At 40.2% G+C, this 21,970-nt stretch overlaps 2 protein-coding genes across 2 annotated transcripts in view; one reads left to right on the top strand and one right to left on the bottom strand.

The window, feature by feature from the left end:
- The window catches only part of LOC126377433 (protein MTSS 1), a 225,663-nt gene that overhangs the window by 167,253 nt on the left and 36,440 nt on the right, over positions 1 to 21,970 (top strand). The window contains exons 4-13 of the mRNA XM_050025176.1: positions 15,019 to 15,103; positions 15,662 to 15,878; positions 16,219 to 16,335; positions 16,497 to 16,604; positions 16,719 to 16,866; positions 17,398 to 17,495; positions 17,862 to 17,948; positions 18,456 to 18,549; positions 18,950 to 19,042; positions 21,673 to 21,785. Coding sequence (XP_049881133.1) covers positions 15,019 to 15,103; positions 15,662 to 15,878; positions 16,219 to 16,335; positions 16,497 to 16,604; positions 16,719 to 16,866; positions 17,398 to 17,495; positions 17,862 to 17,948; positions 18,456 to 18,549; positions 18,950 to 19,042; positions 21,673 to 21,785 — 1,160 coding nt within the window. The remainder of the gene's footprint in view (positions 1 to 15,018; positions 15,104 to 15,661; positions 15,879 to 16,218; positions 16,336 to 16,496; positions 16,605 to 16,718; positions 16,867 to 17,397; positions 17,496 to 17,861; positions 17,949 to 18,455; positions 18,550 to 18,949; positions 19,043 to 21,672; positions 21,786 to 21,970) is intronic.
- On the bottom strand, positions 134 to 11,513 carry LOC126377383 (phenoloxidase-activating enzyme-like). Its single transcript, XM_050025111.1, has 7 exons — positions 11,240 to 11,513; positions 9,735 to 9,784; positions 8,066 to 8,267; positions 2,843 to 3,011; positions 2,144 to 2,349; positions 1,229 to 1,404; positions 134 to 980 (listed from the first exon to the last, which is right to left on the bottom strand). Exons 1-7 carry the CDS (start codon positions 11,292 to 11,294, stop codon positions 732 to 734), a joined length of 1,107 nt encoding a protein of 368 aa, XP_049881068.1. The 5' UTR covers positions 11,295 to 11,513; the 3' UTR covers positions 134 to 731.

Below are 21,970 nucleotides of genomic sequence, written 5' to 3' on the forward strand. Positions count from 1 at the left end.
AAATGCGACGAAATTCTGCTTTGCTATATTATTTATACAAGGCACTTGGATGGAGTTGTGTTACGTTCTAACTACGATTAGGATAGTCAAATAAAAAGAAAGAGAAATAATATGTATCTTATTATTTATTTCTACTATTAAATCTTAAAAACTATGAAGGTACAAGATATTGCAATCGACATTTTAAATGTTATTATTAAAACATAAATGCCCTATACAACCTACTACTTGGGGAGTATGGAGCATACTCCACCACGCGACTCCACTGCGGGTTTATAATTGAACACATAAACATAAGCTTACAACTATATCCCAATGGAATAGTCAAAGGTACATTAATCGTAAGATGAACTAAGTACCCACACCTCACCGAGCTTTCTATTAGACCAACGTGATAGGTGGTGAGACGTATCGCCGTCTATAATGGTCGAGTCAACTTTGTGTGAGTGAAAACTGCACTTAAGATAAATTAATAACTCATTGCATGTCCAGTGTGGAGATCCTTGGGGGTGGCCTATGCCCAGCGGTGGGCGTCGTACGGCTAATGATGATGATGTCCGGTACCGGGGTTACATACATACATACATAAACTCACGCCTATCTCTCACCGGGGTAAGCAGAGAAGAATTCCATTTTCCGGTACCGGGGTTCGGGGTTTATAATTGAAACGTGGAAAATGTTCTAACTACTAACAATTTTAGCACCAATCGCTTCGAAACTTCGAGAACTTCTTAAGGTTTGATGTTGCTCCTAATCCAGTCCAAGTACTGGTATATCTTGACGTATATCGCTGGGAACCCCTCGGTACCGCAGGCGTGCTTCCCGGTCCCAGTGCTGACCATCCCGATCACGGAGAAGACGCCGTCACTCTCGCGCATCAGAGGGCCGCCGGAGTCCCCCCGGCACGAGTCCTTGCCTTGCTCGCCGCCGGCGCACATGTGACCTTCCCCCACGAAACTACCGAAGACTTCCCTGCATGCCTGTAGAAGACAATTTCTTTTTTAATTTATACACATTTATTTCAATCCAATGAGTTATTATGATTCTGAGTCGATATCAAGTGGAAGTCGGAAAAATCGTGAAAATGTTAGTGATTTTTTATTATTTTTTCCGTACTTTTGCGATGGAAAAATACCCTTGATATCAACTCAGAATAATGGTCTGAATCATCTCTCAAAGTTTCCGTTACGGTGTCACTAACACCCTGTTTATTTATTTATTAACTTACCGTGATGTTCCTGTAAGGCACAGCGACATGTCGTTTGATGCCATCGTATTCAGAGAAGAAGCCAAAGTTGACTCGTCGCTGCTTAATGGCGCCCCATCCAGTGGTATACAGCATCAGGTTGTCTAGAGGCGACACTTCTAAGTCCGACTTAGGGAGGCAAATTGGACGCACGTAATCTGAAAATAGAATATATACAGTTAGTGACATCGTAAATAATACTGTGTACAGTCATGAGCAATATAATGTACCCACTTTAGGACTCTGTCGCACTAACATATTTGACATTTAGTGAGACTTACAGTTCAATTTCTCAAAAAAGTTAATGTGACATGGTACCAAAATGTATACATATTAATGCTCGTGACCGTACGGAGCGATGGTAAATTGTAATAAAACCCCACACAAACAATTGAATGAACTGTATTACTTAGGATATTAATTAAATTACAAGATCCAAACATTGAGACGCGTTGGCTTGCTCGCGCTAGAGATGTGACTGACCATAAATGGTAGACTATTAGGTATGTCCCATACACTGAAGGGGATGATTCAGACATTCAAACTATGATTCTGAGTTAATATCAAGTGGAATTTTCCGTCGCCAAATTCATGACTTTTTGTGTTCTTTTTTTAAAATTATAATATTTTTAATTCTATACGAAAAATTTTATTTGCCAATAACCCGACAACATTAAGTTGACAGCACACGTGACACAGGTTGCATATCGGCGAGACGCCTATTTTACTCGTCCGGGTTATTCATTCGGTCACTCGTTCATTTTAAAATTAACGGTTGTCATTTATCCGTCCGTCTCCTTTTCGGCGGATAATAAAATGACAGGTATAACTTCGAATAAAATTAGGAGGTGTCTACAGGAATCGGGGCCATTATCTACCTAAGTACTTAATACTTACTGCTGTATTCCACTGTCTTGCTCAGCCTCACTATAGCAATATCGTGATAGTTGACTCTTGTATCGTGGTAATGCTCAGGATGTACAACAACGCTCTCAATTGGAACCCTTGTAGCGCCTTTAGTGCACACTGTGGCTCCAGCTTTAGTTTTTATACAATCCGGCCCTTCGTTCGTCACGTTGTATTCTCCCAGGAGAATGTTTTGTCTGAAAGAAACGGCAGATTTATATTGTTGGTGAAATATTGAACATCACAACATTTTTTAAGGTTCTGAACTTCAAAATTAAAAACGGAACCCTTATATCCTATATCCTACTTTATTGTTCGTCCATTATATTTGTTTGTTTGTATTTGACATTTGTTTACATTGCGCACTTACATATGTCAAATTGCAATATGGATTTCTTAGATGAATTGCTTCGATGTGGCCATTTTAAAAGAAGAATGGAGAAAAATGGAGGAGGCCTTTATACGAAGGCACACAGATTCGGTTATCGGAGATTAAGGAAAAACTTTAAAATGTGACTTGTTTTTCTGATATAAGGCTATAAATAAATAAAATAAAAACCGAACAGGTTATTAAAAAGAAGAGAGATGAGTTATGATAAATAGTCATTTTCTTGCGGCCGGTTCGCCGTGTATAATGGTTGAGGCAACTACGTCGGAATCCTAAAAATGTTAAGGAAAATCTGTACTTACGGTTTCCCAACCTGTTCAACCTCGCCGACGAAGCAGTGTGCTGCAGAGAGCATGTACCGTCCACTGATGAGGAACCCTCCGCAGTATACCTTCATCTTCCCGTCATCCTTTCTCTTGTACTCTATGGCCACTAGCCACGGATACTGCTCCAGAGTGGTCGCTTCGCCACCTAAGATAAGAATAAGTTAGGAACATTTTAATAACTGGTAGGTAGGTACCATGTGTGAAAAATCGTGGCAGTAGGTGTTCTACTTCAACAAACTCAACAATTTTTAAACGTTGAACCACTAAGCATCTAAATACAAGAGAATGAAAACTCCTACCTAGATATCAACATCGTATCACGCACGCGTAACGTAGCCGCGCGTAGGTTTAGCGGCTGTTTCGCGTTGTTCGACTTACATTGCGGCACAGTAAAAATTCAAAATCTTAATTAAACATTTGCGACAAGAAAAGCACCATCGTTTTTAGTACAATCAAATAGGCGTTCCATTTTTTTTTCGTTATGATGTCACTAACACCCTGTATTTATACTACGTGTAGAAGAGGCGCATATTCAAGGCAAAACAATCAGAAAACGATGCATCAAAACTTTCGTACGGAGTATAGCTTCATATGGATGTGAAACTTGAACGCTGACACAGAAAGACAGAGAGAGAGACTTTCCTTTAAATGTGGTGTTGGAGAAGGATGGAACCAAAGTTGGACAGAAATGGTTATTAACCAAGAAGTGGTAGTAAGAGTACGAAAAAAATCTTCAAGGAAAGAGAGGAAGGGGAAGACCAAGAAGAGCTAACATGGAACAAATTAAAGACCAGGCGAAAGTCGTGTCTTATAATGAAGTCAAAGAATTGGCCTTTGATAAACATCAATGGAGAATGCTACACCGACAAGAGCGTGGAACTTTAATAAAGATGACAGAAGGGGCACCTTTGCTTGTCTCGCACGAATACGACCATGATAACCAGTGTTCGGGATAGGTAGTGCCATTTGCGAGATTTGTCGTAACACGGATATGCCTCCCAAATCTTAAATATCGAAACACAATATTCGAATTTTTATTAAACATTTTTTGCTATTTTGTGAATTATTTTAGTAATTTGTATGTTACGCTTTTTTATTGTTTATTATTATTTATTTATGTTTTGCAAACAGTTTACTTTTATTTAATACTAGCTTTTGCCCGCGACTTCGTCCGCGTGGCGTGTTATATAAGAGAGAGATCTTTGTGTGTGTGGGAGTGCATATCAAATTTCAAGCATCTAACTTATGCAGTTTAGATTTTTTCATACAATTTTTTTCCCAATAACTCCCATTTTTCAAAATACAGCCAAAAATAAACTTTATATTTACTAAGGTATGCATGCATGCTAGATTGAATCAATTGATTGAATTGATTTTTTTTTAATTGATTGTTCATTGAGTTTTAATTTTAATACACACTTCCTCTCTTCCCTTCAACGTTGCTGTGCCCTACAGGGTCCATGTTTTAGTTCCTATGCCTATGTAACACCCCATTGTACTACATGGAATGCAATAAATAATTTAATTGTATTGAATTGAAAACATCTATCTTACGCGGTTTCGATTTTTTCATACAAATGTTTTTTTCCCGCTAATTTCCGTTCCCGTGGGAATTCCGGGAATTCCTTTCTTAGTGCACCTCTACGGTACCTAAGCTATGTCCCTTCCAAATTTCAAATGCCTACATTTAGCCGTTCAGGCTATGCGTTGATATGTCAGTCACTGAGTCAGTCAGTTTCTCCTTTTATTTAGATTTGATTTTTTCATACAAATGTTTTTTCCCGCTAACTACCGTTCCCGTGGGCATTTTGTAATATCCTGTTGCAACTAAGCTTTAAGTTTACTAAAGTACCTGCATGCCAAATTTCAAACGTCTAACTTGAGTGGTTTAGATTTTTCATACAAAAGGATTTTCCCGCTAATTCCCGTTCCCGTGGGAATTTCGGGAATTCCTTTCTTAGTACACCTCTACGGTGTCTAAGGTACCTGCGTGCCAAATTTTAAACATCTTACTTGAATGGTTTAGATTTTTCATACAAAAGGATTTTCCCGTTAATTCCCGTTCCCGTGGGAATTTCGGGAATTCCTTTCTTAGTGCACCTCCACGGTACCTAAGGTACCTGCATGACAAATTTCAAACGTCTAACTTGAATGGTTTAGATTTTTCATACAAAAGGATTTTCCCGCTAATTCCCGTTCTCGTGAGAATTTCGGGAATTCCTTTCTTAGTGCACCTCCACGGTACCTAAGGTATCTGCATGCTAAATTTCAAATGTCTAACTTGAGTGGTTTAGATTTTTCATACAAAAGGTATTTCCCGCTAATTCCCGTTCCCGTGAGAATTTTGGGAATTCCTTTCTTAGTGCACCTCTACGGTACCTATGGTACCTGCATGCCAAATTTCAAACGTCTAACTTGAGTGGTTTAGATTTTTCATACAAAAGGATTTTCCCGCTAATTCCCGTTCCCGTGGGAATTTCGGGAATTCCTTTCTTAGTACACCTCTACGGTATCTAAGGTACCTGCATGACAAATTTCAAACATCTAACTTGAATGGTTTAGATTTTTCATACAAAAATATTTTTCCGCTAATTCCCGTTCCCGTGGGAATTTCGGGAATTCCTTTCTTAGTGCACCTCTACGTTATCTAAGGTACCTGCATGCCAAATTTCAAACGTCTAACTTGAGTGGTTTAGATTTTTCATACAAAAGGATTTCCCTTCACTACTCTGCTCCTATTGATTGTAGCGTGATGAAAAGTATACTATGACCTGTCCAGGAGTGTGAAGAATAATTGTACCAAGTTTCATTAAAATCCGTCCAGTAGTTTTTGTTTCTATAAGGAACATACAGACAGACAGACAGACAGACAGACAAAAATTTTACTGATTGCATTTTTGGCATCAGTATCGATCACTTATCACCCCCTGATAGTTATTTTGAAAAAATATTTAATGTACAGAATTGACCTCTCTACAGATTTATTATAAGTATAGACAAGAATAATATTATAATGTAACATAATTTCGCAATCTCAAAAATCTCGTGGTCATATCCATATTTAGCACAACATTCAGGGTTATTGACCTCAAAACACAAAAGCACTACCTATCCCAATCACTGATGATATTTATCACTTTTTCCTTCTTTTAATATGTTTGGTAGTTTATTAAGAAGTAATGAGCGTGGGCGGATTGTCTGTCCCACTTGCACGGGGTAAAAAATCTGACCGGCCTTTGTTGCAGTTTGCATCTTTCCTTAAATTATACTTATGACGTCAATGTTCTTTGATATTATATATCTGAATTCAAATTAATTAGTTTTCGTTCCAAAATGTTTTCAATTATCAAAGGGAATATTTTACCACACATTAGTGTAAGTAATATTATGTTATTATTATCAGAGAAGAAGAGTAATATTATCCTTATGTATACTGTTTACCTCTTATTCTTCGTAAGAGAGATTAAAGCTTCATGTATCTGACAGAGAAATTATAAACATAGCTTGGTAATAAAAATCTCGATAAACCAGTTTTTGTATAGATATATTAATGTCGCTTTATGTAAAGTGTTTCTTCTTCTCCCGTGTGGGTTGTGAGGTGGATTACTAACCTCGTTAATCCTGGTGTCAGGGTAATTATTGAGCCGCAAAAGGCTAATCTACTCAGTTATTACCTCTATGATAGAGATCGTAACGCCAGCGTTTAGTGCCCAAAATGTATTGTAGGAAGTCTATTTTTACAATGTTTTTTCACATAATTAAGGGTAATAAAAATATTAATATATTTTAAGCTGCTAAGGTGAAACTAGATAGTCCAGTTTTAAAGGATTCGGTGCAATTTATTGAGGAAAATATTGTTGAAAACCAAAACACCTTGAGGTAACATTTTGTAGTTCATTATAAAGTCCGATACCGGAATTAGTGGTTTATGGAAGAATTTCCTACAACTTTGTTTCTGTTTTCCTCCTTGGCTAAGAAATGGCGTTTTACGAAAATTACATTTTCTAAATGTCCCCACATTGCTTTGGTCATGGGGTAAATTAACTTATTTCTTCCTTCTTCTATCGTGTGAGTTGTGAGGTGGATTACCAACCCCATCAACAACAACAACTTCATAAACTTTTTTCTTCATTTTGTTACATTAACCACCACCCCGTACCAAAAATACCTCCACCAACCCGCAGTGGAGCAGCGTGGAGGAGTATGCTCCATACCAGCCCCGTTGATTGACGGGAGGCCTGTGCCCAGCAGAGGGACGTATTTGAGCTGTTTGTTATGTTCTGTTAAAAATCACCCATCTCGACATCAACTTAAACGCTATTGTTATTAGGCAGCTAAATTACTCAATTGTATACCAATATTTTATGTTTATTTTTTTAAAGAACGTCTAGGGCCCTGTGCCGAGGTTTTTCTTGCAGCTTCTTTTTCCCGGCGTTACAGGTTGTGAGAAGCTGCAGTAGTTTAAGGCGGATGAGACGTTCGTTATGTAAAAATTGTCGATTCAAAGTGTAACTATGTTACCTACTGAATAAAGATATTTTTGAATTTGAATTTGAATCACACCGCGACTCTTAGCGTGACAAGATTTTTTTGCCGTGACATAAACAATTGCTTTTAAACAGAAGCTTTAACAGAAAAATCTGACTCGCACATGGCAACTCTTGTCAAGCTGGGCGTGGTAACCATTACAGCACCGGGTCCTCCTTCTGCCCATGTGAAATTCTTTCTATCTATGTATCGTCATTAAGCCGACGCCAATGACTTTTAAAATTTATGTTGTTCAACTATTGTGTGTGGAAATATCGGCCTTACGAGCTTAAGGAATGGTTGCTTACGTTAGGTGTGATAGTACTTGAGGTAATATATAATTCATCATCACGTCACTAATTTAAGAGTCACGATCTTATTGGTGTAGCGTTCTCCATGCTACTTTTTAGGGATTATAGGGTAGTGGTTGCCTTCCGCCCACCAGCGCACTGCTAAGGAATAGAATTCTCTGCCGTCTTCTGTATTTCCGAATGCATATAACCTGGGTGATTTCAATGCGTGCGAGCAGGCACCTTCTGGGCGAGCTCGAACCATCTTAGGCCTCGTCAATGCCTTCGGGCAAGTCTGGGGCTAGGAGCAAACCAATCAAAGGTAAAAAAAATACCCTAGGAGTCCTTCCTGTCTTTAGCATCTGAATAGTATAATTCTTACCGACGATGAAGTTGTTGCTGGAAGCTTCTATACCGCAGCACTGGGAGTCAGGGTCGGGTGGTGTGGCGGTCAGGATGCAAGTCTCCTCATCATCACCCGCGTCACCTTGCACATTGTTGGTGACTGATGGCTTCGGTGTGGTTGTGGTTGATGTCTTGTACTTGTACGAGTCCGGCCTGTTAACCGGACCGGGGTAGTAAATCTGGGAAGGGAAAATAACATAACATACATTAACCTTAGGAGCTCAGTGGCGCAGTGGTAAACGCGCTCGGTCTGCGATTGTTGAAGTTAAGCAACTTTCGCAAAGGCCGGTCATAGGATGGGTGACCACAAAAAAAAATGTTCATCTCGAGCTCCTCTGTGCTTCGGAAGGCACGGAAGGTAGGTACAGGCTGCATTAGCAGTCGTTAATAACCATCAATCCGCACTGGGCCCGCGTGATGGTTTAAGGCCCGATCTCCCTATCCATCCATAGTGAAGGCCCGTGCCCCAGCAGTGGGGACGTTAATGGGCTGATGATGATGATGACATTAACCTCATGACTATATCCCAATTTGAGTAGTCAGAGGTACATCCATCGCAAGATGAACGCAGTGCCCATATCTCACCGAGTTTTCTGTTCTACCAACGTGATAGGTGCCGTATCGCCGTCTATGATGGTCGAGCCAACTGTGTTAGTGAAAACTTCATGGGGTTCGAACCGGCGCTTTCTGTTTGAGAAGCAAGCCGCTGAATCACAGGACCATAGTGACTAATTTATAAAGGGAAGTGTATTATTATCAGTACTATTCACTATTATCAGTATATTAGTACGGCCTCTGTGGTCCAGTGGTTGAGCGTTGGACTCACGATCCGGAGGCCCCGGGTTCGAATCCCGGTGGGGACATATATCACAAAATTCACTTTGTGATCATTAGTTTGGTTAGAACATTACAGGCTGATCACCTGATTGTCCGAAAGTAAGATGATCCGTGCTTCGGAAGGCACGTTAAGCCGTTGGTCCCGGTTACTACTTATTGATGTAAGTAAGTAGTCGTTACATGAGCCATGTCAGGGGCCTTTGGCGGCTCAATAATAACCCTGACACCAGGGTTGATGAGGCTAGTATTCCACCTCACAACCCACACGATAAGAAGAAGAAGTAGTATTCAGAGGCGGGGGACAGGAGTCCTAGTATGGCTTTGTAATAGACTACTCTGGGCGCCATCCCACTTGTGTGAGACAGAGTACTGCGGGGCGGAAGGCAAGAGGGAAACCACTGTCCTATTTTTCCCTAAAAAGTAGCATGGAAATTGCTGCACCGACAAGAGCGTGGCTCTTAAAATGATGTTGATGATCATTATCAATGACATGACATCGTTGCAACGGCGGGAAAGTTGTAGATGAGGTTAGCGCAGGACCGCAAAAGGGTGTTGCATAATTGAGGAGACCCACCAGTGAGATGATGTGGGCCGATTAATGATGATGTATAGAAACAATAATGTGGTGTGTCAGGATCGTAGTAAGTGGAATGAGGCGTTCTAATGGGTAATAGGCGTGAAATTATTTATTTATTTATTTAATTCAGGCAACTTACGCCCATACAAGTATACCTTAACCTGAGAACACATATGTAGGTATGTAAGTGAAAAAGTCCTTTTTTTTAACTAGGCTATAGAAATAATCTTACCTTTGTAGGAGAGTAGTTAATATCTTGCGACCACGTGGCTTGGTTTGAAACTGAAATAAAATAAAATAGTACTCATTACCTACTCAATCTTCTTCTATCGTGTGGGTTGTGAGGTGGAATACCAACCTCAGCTACCCCGGTGGCAGGGTTATTATTGTGCCGCCAAAGGCCCCTGATATGACTTATGTAACATTAGTAAATAGTAACCGGGACCAACGGCTTAACGTGCCTTCCGAAGCACGGATCATGCTACATTTGGACAATTCTGACGGGTTATTGGCCTATATAAAATTTTGGGAGGGATTTTTAAATTTCTGCATAAACAGGTTTATGTAAATGTTATGCCTGTCGATTGCCCGTCCCTTTCCTTTTCGGCGGATATGAATATGACAGGTATAACTTAAAATAAACTTGGATGATGTGTACTGGAATCAGCCCCAATGTAAATGTAGTTTTAAGTTCTTGTGATGGGAATCATGTTTGTAACGCAATGGATATCCATATGTAATGAATGTTGCAAATGTGTGTAAATAAATAAATACTTAGTACCTAGGTAAGTAGGAGCTCGGTGGCGCAGCGGTAAACGCGCTCGGTCTGCGATTGTTGAAGTTAAGCAACTTTCGCAAAGGCCGGTCATAGGATGGGTGACCACAAAAAAAAGTTTTCATCTCGAGCTCCTCCGTGCTTCGGAAGGCACGTTAAGCAGTTGGTCCCGGCTGCATTAGCAGTCGTTAATAACCATCAATCCGCACTGGGCCCGCGTGATGGTTTAAGGCCCGTTCTCCCTATCCATCCAAAGGGAAGGCCCGTGCCCCAGCAGTGGGGACGTTAATGGGCTGATGATGATGACCTAGGTACCATACACCTCTGCTTATTCTTTCTGGGACAAGTCTGATGCTATTTTATGCTATTTTCAAATGAATTGAAGTCAATTACAAATCAAATATGAACATTTCAAAACACATTATTGATTCAATGAATGAATTAACACTATTGCTTTTTTTTTTTTTTTTTTTTGACGTGACTTATTGTAGATTTGCCGCAGATGGCATTAACTACTTGGCCGGACAAATGGGGAGCGCTGAAGGCTCTCACCCGGTACAACGTTTAAGACAACAGGCCTGAGGGTGCCCAGTTGGGCGCGAACCTCGGCTCAGGGAGTCGTCTGAGAGGAAAAATATTTGAAAGAATTAATCGACCCTAGTGGGTCGATAGCGATAAGCGCTGAATGAGGGAAATCGTCGACCACGCCGGCGGGGTCGGTATCGGGGGCACTTTATTGCACACACAAACACAATACAGGTAAAAACTAAAAATGGGCAAAGGCTAAAAGCGATCTCTTCTAGACAACCTTCGTTAGATGATAAATATACACATATACAGACTGCAGTGTAGCGCGTAAATAGATAGATTTTACATAATGGGTAGAATAAAATAAAATACTATGCACATTAAAAATACACAAATATATACACTTACATAATAATATGCTATTTAATACTTACTGCCAAATCCATAAGTTATTATCACTAAGACGAAAGTCCACGAGAAATTCACCATTGTTGAGTTATTAGTATAAAATAAAAAGCCTACGGTCTCACGTAACGTAAAGGACCACTCTGTTATAAAGTCACCCCGCAACTCTTTTTTATAGACAACTGTTACAAGTTTTTAATAAAAATACTTGGACATTTAGGGTTCAGTCCGCCAAATAAAGCGCACGCTTTTTTTGTAATTATGGCAATGGGTCGCTTAGGACACCCTTTTGATGTTGCTTATTGGGAAATCCGATTTCAACTGCGACGGTGGACAGAAATGTTTCGTTTATGTATACTAATACTTTTGAGAATTTTCCCGGAAAATGTTAGAACTTGGGCTTGTCTGTGACGTGCGTATTGGTAATATTATTATTATTTATTACGTTTTGTCTATTATGGAGCTTACTTACATAGTAACATGGGTTGGTTACCATTAGTAATGTGGATAGGAGTCCCATGAATTGAAATTTTCCTATGTGCAGCGTCTTTCTTACGTATGCGTCTAGTTGCCTACAGGTAAACTTATTTTACATTATACCTGTCACTTTAAAGCCTAATATCGGTAAAGAGAAGGGAAATGACCAATCCAAAAATGTATGGCGTCAATCTTACAAGACTTTGCAAAAAAGGTTATTATAAGGTTAGTGATTAGTTAGAAGATATGAATGCACGGGATTAACTGTCTGAGAACTGATATTAGGCAGCTAAATTACTCAATTGTATAACAATATTTTAAGATTTAAAAAAAAAACGTCTAGGGCACTGTGCCGAGGTTTTTCTTGCAGCTTCTTTTTCCCGGCTATACAGGTTGTGAGAAGCTGTAGTAGTTTTAGGCGGATGATGACGTTCGTTATGTAAAAAATACGATTCAAAGTGTAACTATGTTACCTACTGAATAAAGATATTTTTGAATTTGAACTTGTATCCCAGTGTCCACGGTTTCCCAAGATACAGGCTCCGCCTTTTGCAAACCTTATATTGTAGAGTCAGAAGGAAATAGTGATAGTCATATAGTTAGCAACACCCAGAATGTCCAATAATTAGGGACGTTCAAGGTGGCCGCATAGATATTAACACTCAAAACATCGGCATAACCTGCGTCTTCAAGAAGTTGTTGCCAACAACCAACAAACTATTTGCTTCTGATTGTACCCTACTTCAAACATTTGCCTTTTTTCTTTTTATATTGATTCTGATAATAAAAATATTTTTGATGGCTTTTTTTCATAATAATTAAGTAGTTAATACAAAAATATACATGTATTAACTAGAACAGTTAAAGCGCGCCTTTTCTGAATTAAAACCACAATTTGAATAATTAATATAATATGCGAATTATTTCGCTTAAGAGTCGCGACATTCTTAAATAAAAATGCTGTAAAATGTATATTAATTTGCAAATAATTCGTCACATACTTTTGAAATTTTAGAACATTTATTCTACGGAACCTAGTACTATAAATAGTACAGCTACTTATTGAAGATTAATAATATATATGCATACGAAAGTACTTATAACCTGTCCTGCAAGGCAGCAAATGTGGATGCCATTCGAGGCACATCTTCCATCTCACATAATTCGTGAGTGTCTGAGGTTCTGCGAGATGATGCATGATGTCGTGGCTGATTTTGCAAACTGACGTATCTCCAATATTTTACTTTAAAAAAAAATGCGTCTTATTGACAATAGCAAAACGTATAAATCAGTTTCGCCAAAAAATTCAGATATGTCAGTTAGCGACATCGGCGACGATTGTACTTATCTAACTTGTATATATTTTTGTTTATACAGGGTGTTAGTGACACCGCAACGAAAACTTTAAGGGATGATTCAGGTCATGATTCTGAGTTGATATCAAGTGGAATTTTCCGTCGCAAAAGTATGGAACGCAAAATAATTTAAAAAGGCACTAAAATTTTCATGACTTTTCCGACGGGAAATTTCACTTGATATAGACTCAGAATCATGGTCTGAATCATCCCCTTCAGTATTCGTTACAGTGTCACTAACACCCATACCTACTTGTATGGCTACCGTATGTACTTGTACGGTATGTAAGCGACAACGTAACGAATACTGAGAGGGATGATGCAGCAGATTATTCTAAGTTAATATCAAGTGTAATTTTCCATCGCAAAAGTATAGAATTGAAAATAATTAAAAAAATAACATGAATTTTACGACGGAAAATTCCACTTGATATTAACTCAGAATCATGGTCTGAATCATCTCCCTGAGTATTCGTTACGATGTCACTAACACCCTGTATATTACTAGCTGTTATCCACGCCACGGTTTTGTTTGCGTGAAACCCTATTAAAATTAAAGAAGTTTCATACAAACTTTGCAACTCCTTAGTACCCCCTTAGAGATTGAATTTTGCAAAATCCCATCTTAGTGAGCACTTACGTCCTAAAAGGAACCTCCATGTAAAATGACATTTGGCCATTACAAGTGGCATTTTCTGTTGCAAAAATATTTAACGGAAAATAATTAAAAACACGAAATGTTTTTTTATTTTTATTTATTTAATTTTATTTATATATCAATTTAGATGGTCTGTATCATCCCCCTCAGTATTCATTACGATGTCACTGACACCCTGTATAATATAGATGAAAGTTTCACGGCGTACTAGCGATTTTTCCACTGTACCTAATGTCGTGAAATGTAAATAAATAAATAAATAAATTATGGCCTTTCCATTGGGGAAGTCCGATTTATTAAAAAATAAAAATATACATACATACATACATAAACTCACGCCTATTTCCCACCGGGGTAAGCAGATACTATGGAATTCCAATTGCTTCGATCCTGACACACTTCTCTTGCTTCCTCCACATTAATAAAAAAAAAGATATATTCGTATTTTCCAATGACTATATCAATAATAGCTATTATAATTGTGTTATAAATGGTAAATGATGCAGAAAATTGCAAATTTCTCAGTTTGATTTTTCCTGTGATGACAACGTTTAGACATAGAATAAGGAGTAACTACGTATAGAACCATATCAGCCGACACGTGTGAACAAGGCATTACGGTCGCATAAATAAATAAACTTAATAAGGAGGAGCTCGGTGGCGCAGCGGTTAACGCGCTCGGTCTGCGATTGTTGAAGTTAAACAACTTTCGCAAAGGCCGGTCATAGGATGGGTGACCAAAAAAAAGTTTTCATCTCGAGCTCCTCCGTGCTTCGGAAGGCACGTTAAGCCGTTCCCGGTCCCGGCTGCATTAGCAGTCGTTAATAACTACCAATCCGCATTGGGCCCGCGTGGTGGTTTAAGGCCCGATCTCCCTATCCATCCATAGGGAAGGCCCGTGCCCCAGCTGTGGGGACGTTAATGGGCTGGTGATGTGATGTGAAATAAATAAACATCTTTAATTACTGAGGATATTCCGCCATACTTATCAAAAAAATAATGACCTAAACCACACACCGGACACTTCATAGAAAACGCCTAGTTTTACAGACGCTACACATTGACGTTATCGTACACGCGCAATTGTGTGAGTGACATCTGACGCCCATGCGATTGAAGACTAAAGTAAGTTCAGGGTGGTGAGGTAAACCTAGCTCAGCCACTGGTGGTGAGCCGTATCGCCGTCTATAATGGTCGAGCCAACTGTGTTAATGTATACTGCACTTAAGATAAATTAATAACTCATTGGTGCAATTCGGATTATAAATCTTAGTATATTCTCAAATATGATTATAAATGTATATTTTGTTTGTTCTAGGAGCGACAAAGGAGATTGGCACAGCTCTCACAAGGGTCTGTCTCCGGCATCGCGCCATCGAAACCAGGATGAAGACCTTTATCAGGTAAGCTTGAGGATAAAAATATATACCACGTTAAACTACGACTTTCTATGTGCAAACAGTTTTCAAGTGATACATCATCGTCGTCGGAATCTAAAGTGTCAGCTGTCAGCTAGTTCCCTTTAAAACTTTTTTTTTCTAAAAGTATATTTAAAGACATAAAATATTCTATTTTTATTTTTCCATTCCCATCAAAATGTTCATAGCTTCATACTAACAGTTCAGAATACTCTTGACCTCACCTTTCTTTAAAATCTCATGACTACTGGACAATATGTTAGTTTATGTGAAAAAAAAAACGAAGAAAAATTAATTTATTCTTATATTACTGTCTTCTGTGGAAGACTCGACAGAAGCCCTCCTACAACTATACGTTTAATTCTGCTGGCCAGTTATTCTGTGCGCCATGTGGCCGAACCTTCAAATCGAAGTTCGGTTTTGCTAGCCACATTAGAGCCTATCATAACATCTGGAATAGACATCTAAGAGTCTCCGTCGCCGGAGACGGCTTGGACGCGATGATGATGATGATGATTTATAGTTTTAATTCTTAATTTCCAGCGCTCTAATGGACACCCTGATAACTCCGCTGTCGGAGCGTGCAGACGACTGGCGACGCGGCGGCTGCGCTCAGGGCGCGCTGAGCCGCGAGCATGCGCGAGAGTGTAAACGCGCCCGCGCCGAGCTGCGGCGACGTATGCACGACGCACAGAGACATGCGCGGAAGGCGCGCCGCGCGCCGCCCGATGCTAAGCGGCGGGCGGATGTATCTATGCAGGTAGGGAGGAGTAAGCGACACACATCAAGAGACACACAGTGTGACGTCAGCGCGAATCTAGTACTTGTAATGTACTGAAAAGCCCGCAGTGTGAAGAGAGACGTCACACTGCGGGCGTCACACTCGTGTCGGCGTCGCGCTAGTGCCCAATCGCGCCATATGTGTGTCGAGGGCTATAGAGATACTATTGATGGGGTAAATGGCATGAGGTAGTTAAAAAAATCCTATATCCAAAGTTGCCTTAAAATAGATGCTTGCTACCTTTTTTATAATAATTTTATATTTCTCTGTCTCTTTTTTCTCATTAAAGTTTATTTATATTGTGTTTCCGCTATTCCAGGACGTCCAAGAGCGCAAACAACAGTTAGAAGAGATGGAGGAAAAGGCCGTTAAAGCAGCTCTAGTAGAGGAGCGCAGCCGCTTCTGCCACTTCGTCTCGCTGCTCAACCCTGTGGTGGTATGTAATAACCGACTATTATTTATTAACATCTTGGCGGTTCAGTGGTTAAAGCATCCGGCTTATGATCTGAAAGTCATCACAAAAACATTAGTGCGAAGAGGTGTATTTTATGTTGGAGTTTTACTGGTAATGTGATGAATCTTTGCTTATGTCTCCAGGAGTGTGAAGTGGCAATGCTAGCGGAGCTGGGCCACCTGCAAGAGGGCAGCGAGCAGCTGACGCGGCACACTGCCGAGCCCCGGACTCTGCCCCCGGCCAGTCTACAGGTCAGTGGGCTAATGTGAAACGTCAACATATTTAAAATGCTTAAAGCTCTCGCCACCCTGCCGGCGGTTTTCGTAATCTAATGTTATTTTCATCTTATGCGTCGTATTCCCCAGGTGATATGCGACATAAAGTCGTGCTGCGGCTCGTGGGAAACGGCGGGGTCTGCGCCCGCGTCGCCCGGCGCGTCCCGCCTCGGCAGCCGCAAGTCCTCGCTCACATCAATATCCTCGCTCAACAGCCAGTGCTCTGACCATCATCATGGTATGAATTTTTTTGTTATTAGCGGGGTGTAAATGGTGTAATTCATTCATACAGAAAAGGATGACGATTTCTCGAATCTGGGATCTGGATACTGGGATCTGAGACAAGGATACAAAATTTTAATTCATAGCATAGCCGTAAGCATAATAACGTGTATATATGTTAAAGTAAAAGCCCGAACCACGTGTTAAGAACTCACTCGGGCTCGACTTCAACCACCCTATATTGTCCGGATTACTATTGAGCCGCACAAAGACCCCTGACATGGCTCATGTAACGACTACATACTTAATTTGAAATGAACGATCATTGAAGAACGATTCGGGATTTGACCGTCATCACTTGATCAATCTTAGGATTATAATCTAATGATTTACTGTGGTTCAGGCTTTTACTGTAACATTATTAATATGTTGTGAACAAAATTGCCTATATAAGCCACATGCGAGCGCATGAACGTCGGAGTTGAAGCAGTCGCCGTAGCCGAAATCGGCTGGATCACATCATCATTATTGTGTATTATTATTTCAGTGTCGGGGTCGACAGTGAGTTGTTCGACGCCGATATCGAACGCGTCGTCTGCGGGCACACTACCGGCGCCGTCCAATGACTCTCACTGTCTCTCACAGGTAATTTATTAACAACACCGACTGACCATTTGGCTAACTGACTGACAAATAAATAAGCAGCCCACTCCAGCAAAGAACTTACAAAACAAGATAGTCTTAAAAAAAATGTTTGCGCACAGTTTATTTTTATAATGCACATTATATAAACACCGAAGCTATGTAGGCGAGCCAAAATAAGTTGGTTCTTTTTTCGCCTGTTTTGTTAATTTTCTTTTTTTGCAAAATATTTTGTAGTAGATATTTTTTTCACCTCACCTCTTTGGAAAACCGTTGACATCGCCTGTAGTGATAGTATTTTAGTAGCTACATTTGTTTTTATGCTTTTTTATGTTGTGTTTATGTTTGTTTGTTTACCTGCTTGTGTAGACGGCTCGTCTGGCGAGTGTTTGCAGCTCGGACTCCGGATTCCGGTCGCAGGACGCTTTGCAGCGCCGCTCGCTCTACGTTGACAATGTAATTTATTTTTATTTTTGTTTTTATTTGACTTTTTCTTATGTTTGCTTGCTTTATGTTATAACGTTTTTGTAATAAAAGTTTTACGCATTTTTTTATTTTTTTTAGGTTTACAGTTATCAAGCTAATCGCGTACTATGGACAGTTTTTGCGCTCATCGCTATTTGAGCAAAGACTTTTCGTCACACTTTAAAAATGTTTATGTTCCATCTACGATGTATTAATGTAGATTAATGGTACAATATACCTTAAAGCTCTTGTCACACTGTCGGCGTAACGGGGCGTAAGTCGTTCTAATGTTTTTAAACATAGGAGACGCGTTACATTACGGGAGCCTGACTTATGCCGAACGTAACGCCGACAATGTGTCGAGCTGTCGTCGCGTTAGTGCCTCGTCACACCGGTAATGTGTCGAGACCTTAAATGCAAGTATGCCAATGTGTCGGTGAAGGTGCTATTATATTGACAGGTTCTCGTAATGTACATGCTGTTGTTTGTATATTGCAGGGTTCAGACAATCAGAGCGTGAGCAGCGAGTGCACGACTCCTGCGCTGGTCACTGACGATCACAGCGAACTTGACGACGCCAGAAATAATGCTGGTGAGTATATTAAGTTCTTTTTAAAGTCCCATTTTTCACGAGGTTTTTGAGTGAGTTACAGTCACTGACTGACAGGAAGTGCCGGCTCTGGCAAATAACAATATGTCAAAGTTGTCGGTCCAAACTGAACATTTATTTATTTTTATTTAGACACACTTTTATTTTATATTTTTATTTTTTTACTTGCATTATTATTATTACAGATACTACCGAACTGAAATCCGTGAATTCTAAACCCGTGATAGTTCGGTCAATGTGTGACTTGCACTTTATTAATTCATGTTTACATCGCATCGAATCTGAATCATCCCTCAAAGTTTTCGTTACGATGTCACTAACACCCTCTCCTATCAAAAAAGTGATGTTGTTATGTGATGCTATATCATGTTATGTGTTGCAGCATCAGCAACATGGCCGGACTTGAAGGACACGGCGCAGTTCGAGCGCGCCGCCTCCGCCATCATGGGAGGAAGACCACACACTATATCTGCTGGTGAGAACTATAATATTATTTACTTTCGCCTCTTGAATGCCCGTCTTTACCAACAAGCCTTTAAGGTTGGGTTTCCATCGAAGCCATCATATCGGAACCGTGCAATCGCTGCGAAGGAGATGGTTATAGAACATCTTCTCTCTCGTTCTCTCGCGCGATGTGTTTGGTCGATTCCCCGCTTTGGTGAAAATTTACTCGACTCGTCATATCGAGGCAAATGTGTTTATGGTTACATTTGCCTAGTATATTTTTTCAGGCGTTTATTACTACCGATCGAGTTGAACGCTAGTAAGTGGTATATATTTACACTTCTCATCAAAAAAATCGAAACACCTTGCAAGTTTACGTTTTGTCAGGATTATCAGAAAAATGTGTACATTTAGGAATAAATGTTAAATGTCGTTTAATAGTGAGTAATATGAGCTTATCAAATCTTAATGTTAATGTTCTAAATTTAAATGAATTTTTCATAGGTTTCGTATTTTGTTAAATGAGTCATTTTTATTCCGTATGGAGTATAAAGGAAATGGATAAAACAACACACGTAAATGAAAAAAAAAGCTAAAAAACGTTTATTTAATAACTTGTATTCCCTCCCCGAGCTCTAATTACTGCTTCCATACGGTTCTTCATCGATCGGATGAGAGTCACGATCACATGCTGTGGTATATTGTCCCATTCCTCTTGGATTGCATCTTGCAGCTGGCTAAGTGTTTCTGGGGCAGGATCTCTTGCTCGAATTCGTCTCTTTAATTCATCCCACAGATGTTCAATGGGATTCATGTCCGGGCTTCTTGCTGGCCATTCCATAATAGAGATATCGACTTCGTTAAGATAATCTCGTACGACGCCCGCGGTGTGAGCCCTAGCATTGTCGTGCATGAATATGAAGCCGTTGCCAATAAAATGTGCATAGGGCATCACATGAGGCTCGAGACACTCTTCGACGTACCGATGACAGTTTAGTGCAGGCAGACGTGGCCCAGACACGAAAGCAAGCTCTGTCTTACCGTCGGCGCTGATTCCTCCCCAAACCGTCCACGAACCGCCACCATAGCTGACCTTTTCTTCAATGCAGCATTGTGCATAGCGTTCTCCGTCTCTTCTGTAGACCTTGTTCCTTCCGTCGTTACCATACAGCATAATTTTACACTCATCAGAAAAGAGAACTTTGCTCCACTGTAGGTATGACCAATTTAGGTGCTCACGTGCAAAGTTAAGGCGCGCTCTTCGATGGTCTGCAGTTAATTTCGGCCCATTTGCTGGCTTATGCGGTACCAGTCCACGATCCTTCAACCTTCTTCTAATTGTAGAGTCACTTACAGCCACCCTTCGTACAACACGAAGCCGCTGCTGCAGTTGAAAAGCGTTAAGGCGTCGATTTCTTAAAGAAGTTGTTACAATAAATCGATCATCTCGCTCAGAAGTGACCCGATTCCTGCCAGATCCTGAACGGCGCGTGAACAAACCAGTCTCCCGATAACGTTTATAGACTCTATGAACAGATGACAGGCTTAGATGCAGTCTTGCAGCCACAACACGCTGACTAAGGCCAGAATCCAGCAATGCCACAACTTGGGCGGCTTCTGTGGGCGAAGTATCCATACGTTTTAGAAAAAAAACCTTTTTTCAGACGTCCCAAAGTCACAGTATTGAAATAAAAAACAAAAAGTTTAAGGATAGGCGCCAATGTTTAGTTTTTAAACGCTAAATGTACTCCAACCCTAAACACACATTTGTCTCAAAACAGTGATTCATTTCGTTTATAAGATAAACAAATGAAATTCTAATTTTGAATTTAGAATTTTCGCTTATTACTGTAATGGCCAAACTGCCAGCTATACATTTATGTATTTTTTTTCATCGTATGAATTCTTTTTTGTGTTAAATTCGGACAGAAACAATGAAAACGGAAGTGTTTCGATTTTTTTGATGAGAAGTGTATTTAATTTTGAATGACTTGCGTCTTGTTGACTCCTGATATTAATAAATTATTCTTAAGGCGATTATGATAGAGGTGATCAGACCATCGCTCAAAAAGATATTCCGTCATTTTGGAAAGCACATTCGAACTTTCTTTTCTATCTTAATGTAGTATGATTAGAGTGACTTTGTCTTGTCTCTTTCGTACTAAGCTGTATGTATGTACTTTTAGAGCGAAAGAGACAATCATTCGGTGTGAACTTAGTTACAATAAGCTCACGACTAATTAGATACATCCATCGCAATGTGAACTAAGTACCCACACCTCACGGACCTTTCTGTTAGACCAACGTGATAGGTGGTTACTTATTGTAGACTTGCCGCAGATGGCATTAACTACTTGGCTGGACAAATGGGGAGCGCTGAAGGCTCTCACCCGGTACAACGTTTAAGACAACAAGCCTGTGGGCGCAAACTTCGGCTCAGGGCGTCGTCTGAGAGGAAAAATATTTGTAAGAATTAATCGACTCTAGTGGGTCGATAGCGATAAGCGCTGATTGAGGGAAATCGTCGACCACGCCGCCGGGGTCGGTATCGGGGTCCTGAATTGTTTGGTGTCGCGAGCTGATTGGCCGCGTCTATGGCTAAAGTAATGGGGTCGTCGGGAGGTGCCGCCGTCGTGTTATACTTATAAGTAATGTTTGCAGCGTACGAGCGCGGTCACCCGCGGCCGGCGCTCAGTGTGCACACCTTCACGTCGGAACAAGAGGTGGCTGGGACGCCCAGAGAGGGCATCTATGCACGCCCGCCGTTGCCTATGGTAAGATTAATTACTTCCTATACTTAACCCTAAGTCGTTCATCGTGGGCATAGGATAAGGAATCCCAACAAAAACGTTTTCATGTAAAAATGTTGCCAAGACGAGATCATATCGATCACAATGTCAAAAAGTCATCAGATCTCATGTAGCGCCAAGTTTCTAACTCTACACGTCCTAATTATACA

This window comes from Pectinophora gossypiella, chromosome 23, assembly GCF_024362695.1.
Source record: "Pectinophora gossypiella chromosome 23, ilPecGoss1.1, whole genome shotgun sequence".
NCBI classification, from domain to species: Eukaryota; Metazoa; Arthropoda; class Insecta; order Lepidoptera; family Gelechiidae; genus Pectinophora; species Pectinophora gossypiella.